The following is a 6,163-nucleotide window of genomic DNA, read 5'->3' as shown; positions in this document are numbered from 1 at the left end:
ACAGAAGAAGAAGAAGCAAGACTTGCATGTCGACTGACCTGTATGGTGGATGGAGAAAATAAATTCACATATAAAGTTAGGATTCATGAGATACCATGTAAGAGCTTTTGTGCACAAGCCACTTTAGTGTCATGAATACAAAATATTTGTTAATGTGTCAAGTGTGTGCAGAAGGGAAGAGTATTGTATGCCAGATGAAGTGAAATGCTGCCACTGTGGAGGTGAACATGCACCTGAATTCCTGGAGTGCTCTGTTAGGGTGAAGGAGAATGAGTTGGCAAGGGTAAAGAGTGTCCAGCTTGTCTCCTATCTGGAGGTGGGAGAAGATTGGAAGGAAAAAGTGGTGGGGAATAAACAATGGTAGTAGAGCCACATGTTAAAAAGGTGTTATTTGTATTATTTATTGTAATGGTCATAAACTGTACAGCACAAGCGGAGAACAAGTCTAAGAAAATTGGAATCATTGTGAAATGCAGTTGAAAGTTTGGGTCTTCGTGCAAGAAATCCCTGAGCCTGTGTAGGGATGATTTTTTTTTAGTGGATTGTGATTAAAGAAGTGGGATGGATTTTGTTAGTTGACGTGTTTAACTTTGTATTATGTCTTTTTACCTTTTTCCCGCAATGTTTTTGTTGTGGTTTCTTATTCAATATCCTGTCCAGCTGGTGGCAGTAATGCGCCATTTACATTGGATGCCATACGCCGTTAAACCACATCAAAGAAGAAGAAGAAGCCATAACACTATAGGAGAAAATTAGCAATTTTTTGTGTAGTAAAGAAAGACCCACAGCCTGAACTAAATTGTCTCCCCAACTCTCATTCGACTGAAAATGTCTAAACTACAGTCGTTTCGTGTGTTTTTAAATGAGCGCTTAACGGAGGCTGCTGTGGAGATTTTCGGTGCAGTTGAGAAAGCGGTAGTGGAGTACCAGGAGGAGAATGATCGGTTACGAAGAATGCTGCGAATCACACCGGAGATAAAACTATGTGGAATAGGTTCGTATGTACATCTAATGATAACTAGATACAATCCTATTCAATTAATAACATGTTTAGGCTAAAAGTGAGCACTATTTAATCCATTTTAAATTACAGTTTTAATGTAAGTTTCATTGTCTTTCACGAAAAGCTTATTGAAATAGCTAAACTGAACAAAAATATAAATACAACACGCAACCATTTTAAAAGATTTTACTGAGTTAGATTATTTAAGGAAATAAATCGATTGAAATAAATTCATTGGGCTCAAATCAATGGATGTCACATGACTGGCAAGGTGGGCCTTGGAGGGCATAGGCCCACCCACTTGGCAGCCAGGCCCACGCACTCAGGAGCCAGGCCCACGCACTCAGGAGCCAGACCCAGCTAATCAGAATTAGTTTTCCCCCACAAAAGTGCTTTATTACTGACTGAAATACTTCTCAGCACCCTCCCTCGGACGATCTTGCAGGTGAAGAAGCCGAATGTGGAGGTCCTGGGCTGGTGTGGCTACAGGTGGTCTGCTGTTGTGAGGTCGTTTGAACTTACTGTCATATTCGCAAAAACGATTTCGCAGGCAGCTTATGGTAGAGAAATGAACATTAAATTATCAGGCAACAGCTCATATTCTTGCAGTCATCAAGCCAATTGCACACTTATTCAAAACTTGAGAACTCTGTGGCATTGTGTTGTATGGCAAAACTGCAAATGTTTTAAAGTGGCCTTTTATTGTCACTAGCACAAGGTGCACCTATATAATGATCATATTGTTTAATCAGCTTCTTGCACAGGTTGGTGCCACCTTAATTGGGGAGAACGGGCTTGCAGTAAAGGCTGGAGCGGAGTTTGTGGAATGGTAACAAATACATCAAACACATGGTTTCCATGTGTTAGATGCCATTCCATTGACTCTGTTCCAGATATTATGAGCCGTCCTCCCCTCAACAGCCTCCACTGGCTTCTTGATATGCCACACCTGTCAGGTGGCTGGATTATCTTGCCGAAGGAGAAATGCTCAGTAACAGGGATGTAAACAAATTTGTACACAAAATTTGAGATAAATATGTACGTATGGATCATTTCTGAGATTTTGTTTTAAATTTCAGCTCATGAAACCAACACTTTACATGTTGCGTTTTATATTTTTGTTTAGTGTAGTATAGCTAGCTTGAAATGAAATGAGCGTTTGAATCAGGAAAGTTTCTCTCACAACCTCTTCAAGCTGGAATGTTGATTAAATTATATTTTAACCCACTTTACCGGTTGTCCGGGCGACGATAGTAGGAATGTGAGACATATCCACAGGAAAGTATAATTAACTTTTCAAAGCTCTGGTAGTGCTTCAGATTTCTATCACCTGAAGCATGCACAGAACCATGTAAACACGTGTACGAGCTCGGCAAGAATGAATGCACCTCGTGCATGTATTTTTATCTTGTGCACATGCTTCAGGTGATAGAAATCTGAACTCAATACCAGTGCTTTGAAAAGTTTATGTAATTATACTGTCCTGTTGATATACACTGAGTGTACTAAACATTAGGAACACCTGCTCTTTCCATGACCGACTGACCAGGTTAATCCAGGTGAAAGCTATGATCCCTTATAGATGTCACTTGTTAAATCCACTTCAATCAGTGTAGCTGCGGTGGGAGGAGACAGGTAAAAAAAAAAAAAAAAAAGATTATTAAGCCTTGAGACAATTGAGACATGGATTGTGTATGTGTGCCATTCAGAGGGTGAAAAAGATTCAAGTGCCTTTTGAAAGGGGTATAGTAGTAGGTGTCAGGCACACTGGTTTGAGTGTGTCAGTACCTGCAGCGCTGTTGGGTTTTTCACGCTCAACACCAGTCTGTGTCAACAGTGAAGAGGCGACTTTGGGATGCTAGGCAGAGTTGCAAAGAAAAATCCATATCTCAGACTGGCCAATAAAAAGAAAAGATTAAGCTGGGCAAAAGAAACTGGACAGAGGAACTCTGCCTAGAAGTTGACATTGAGACTGGTGTTTTATGGGTACTATTTAATGAAGCTGCCAGTTGAGGACTCTGTTTTTCAAACTAGACATTAATGTACTTGTTCTATTGCTCAGTTGTTCACCGGGGCCTCCCACTCCTCTTTCTATTCTGGTTAGAGCCAGTTTGCGCTGTTCTGTGAATGGAGTAGTACACAGGCTTGTACGAGATCTAAAGTTTCTTGGCAATTTCTCACATGAAGTAGCCTTCACTTCTCAAGAATAGAATGACGAGTTTCCGAAGAAAGGGCATTTTGAGCCTGTAATCGAACCCACAAATGCTGATACTCAACTAGTCAAAAGAAGGCCAGTTTTATTGCTTCTTTAATCATGACAACAGTTTTCAGCTGTGCTAACATAATTGCAAAGGGGTTTTCTAATGATCAATTAGCCTTATAAAATTATAAACTTGGATTAGCTAATACAATGTGCCATTGGAACACGGGAGTGATGGTTGCTGATAATGGGCTTCTGTACGCCTGTGTAGATAAAAAAATCTGTTTCCAGCAACAATAGTAATTTACAACATTAACAATGTCTACACTGTATTTCTGATCATTTTGATGTTATTTTTAATTGACCAAACATGTGCTTTTCTTTCAAAAACAAGGACATTTCTAAGTGACCCTAAACTTTTGTACGGTAGTGTATGTAGATAATGCTGAATGTAAAAAAAATAAAAATAAATGCCTAACTTACCCAACTCTCCCCTCAGGGTTAGGGTTTAGGGTAGGTATATGTCCCAAGGATCCCGACTAGCACTAATGTTTTCATTTCCTCTGAACAGTCGCTGAGATTATATTTGGTTGTCAATGCAAAATAGGCTGCTTATTTAATGCTAAGCTAAACCAAGACAGAGCAATGTTGTAGTTGAAGTGAATTTGAAGTTGATTAGTGACAATGGGCCAATTGATATATTTAGAATTATTTTCTTTGTGCAAAAAGAAGAACAAAATCATTTTTCCTGGTTCCATTTTCAACCAAAGTGAGTGTGGTCTAAAATACAGAGCTTCATACTACTCAACACTGCCCCCACCGCTGCACAAGGAATTGCGCTGTCTTTTTTCAATATTTGAGTGAAAGAAAACTCTGTAGGAGGACTATGCAAACAATGTAGGCAGGACTACGTACTGCAAAGGGACAGCCATTTTGTGATTTTAAAACCACCTTCACGTACTCCGTTGCGCTCCGTTTGCGTAAGATACACTATACAATCAACACTCACCTAGCGACCTCATGTGGCTGCTAACGTTAACAAGCTAGCAAGCAAACTAGGTAGTGCTACCTATCAACAGCCATTGTCAGCCAATCCATTTGGGGTTGGAGGCTATGGTGAGCTTTGATTGGTCACTTGCACCACAATATCGGGCAGGATTTGCACGACGTTCAGCTTTCCCCAACTTTAGTCCCGCCCTGGTCAGCTCACTCGCCCATGCTCGTATCGCTCAACGTTCCCCACCCACTCCGTTTCTCTCGCTTTCCTTACATTCAAAGCGAATGGGTGCGTTTGAGCGGAACTTTTCTCAAGTCTTTTCAAAATTTGTCGCGTTATGGGGATGAAAATTGTCCTATTTGCTCCTACATGTCGACTGCGTGAACTTTTTCAAAAATCGTGATCGAAGGTCATGAAGTTGACTGCAAGTTTTTTTCTGTTGCTCTTCACCAACTTCATCTTGCAGCCTTCGCTTGCATTTAGTGAGTGTGTGACTATTTGCGTTGCCCCCCCTCCCCACGCTGCTGCTACTCTCTGCTGTTATCTATGCATAGCCACCTTAATAACTACCTACATGTACATAATTACCTCGTCACCGGAGCCCCCGCACATTGACACGTTGACTCTGTACCGGTACCCCCTGTTTATAGCCCCGCTACTGTTATTTACTGCTGCTCTTTAATTATTTGTTATTCTTATCTCTTACTTTTTATTTTCTTACAAGCCCTAAACCAACAATGCAGTTAAGTAAGCATTTCACTATAACTACACCTGTTGTATTCGGCGCATGTGACAAATACAATTTGATTTGATATGGGGGTTGCACTAGGCATGTTTTATTTAGACGTAATAAAGAACAACTTTGATAAATCAATGGCAACACCGCCATGTTGATCTTGGTCTTGCTGTTTGAAAACATCATTAGTGTTCGATAGCACGTGAATGCCTTTTTCCACCAGAAACAAGACCAGGTTTCCTGTGGAAAATGTCAATAGTAAGCTAATCATTGGAATGGAATATACCCAACTTACGGCTTAGCTAATGGAAAACGCAGCTATATATACACTGCATTACCAAAGGTATGTGGACACCTGCTTGTTGAACATCTCATTCCAAAATCATTGGCATTAATATGGAGTTGGTCCCCCATTTGCTGCTATAACAGCCTTTTTCTATTCTGGGAAGGCTTTCCACTAGATGTTGGAACATTGCTTCGGCTACTTGCTTCGATACAGCCATAAGAGCATTAGTGAGGTCAGGGCGCTGTGCAGGCCAGTCAAGTCAAGATCTCGACAGACCAATTCTGTATGGACCTCGCTTTGTGCATAGGAGAATTGTCGTGCTGGAACAGGAAAGGGCCTTCCCCAAACTGTTGCCACAAATTTGGAAGCACAGAATTATCTAGAATGTCAATGTATGCTGTAGGATTAAGATTTCCCTTCACTGGAACTAAAGGGCCTAGCCCAGACCATTATTCCTCCTCCACCAAACTTTACATTTGGCACTATGTATTGGGGCAGGTAGCATACTCCTGGCGTCCGCCAAAACCAGATTTGTCCGTCGGACTGCCAGATGGTGAAGCGTGATTAATCACTCCAGAGACCGCGTTTACACTGTTCCAGAGTCCAATGGCGGCGAACTTTACACCATGCCGAAGCTTGGCATTGCGCATGGTGATCCTAGTCTTGTGTGTGGCTTCTCGGCCATAGAAACCCATTTTATGAAGCTCCGAACGAACAGTTCTTGTGCTGACGTTGCTTCCAGAGGCAGCTTGGAACTCGGTAGGCTTGGAACTCCCGTTCTGCTTGGAACTCCCGTTCTGCTTGGAACTCCCGTTCTGCCTGGAACTCCCGTTCTGCTAGGAACTCCTGTTCTGCTTGGAACTCCCGTTCTGTGAGCTTGTGTGGCCTATCACTTTGCGACTGAGCCGTTGTTGTTCCGAGCCGTTGTTGTTCCTAAACGT

At 41.7% G+C, this 6,163-nt stretch overlaps 1 protein-coding gene across 1 annotated transcript in view; it reads left to right on the top strand.

The window, feature by feature from the left end:
- Nucleotides 1–695: 695 nt before the first annotated feature.
- LOC110500436 (uncharacterized) overlaps nucleotides 696–6,163 on the top strand; it is a 20,614-nt gene continuing 15,146 nt past the window's right edge. Inside the window, exon 1 of the mRNA XM_021577813.3 lies at nucleotides 696–994. Within this exon, the coding sequence (XP_021433488.1) occupies nucleotides 829–994 (166 nt within the window). The 5' untranslated portion in view covers nucleotides 696–828. The remainder of the gene's footprint in view (nucleotides 995–6,163) is intronic.

This window comes from Oncorhynchus mykiss, chromosome 21 (assembly GCF_057628025.1).
Source record: "Oncorhynchus mykiss isolate SJ-2025 chromosome 21, ASM5762802v1, whole genome shotgun sequence".
NCBI classification, from domain to species: domain Eukaryota; kingdom Metazoa; phylum Chordata; class Actinopteri; order Salmoniformes; family Salmonidae; genus Oncorhynchus; species Oncorhynchus mykiss.
The sequence above is the reverse complement of the archived record's forward strand: the minus strand, read 5'-3'. Positions and strand labels throughout refer to the sequence as shown.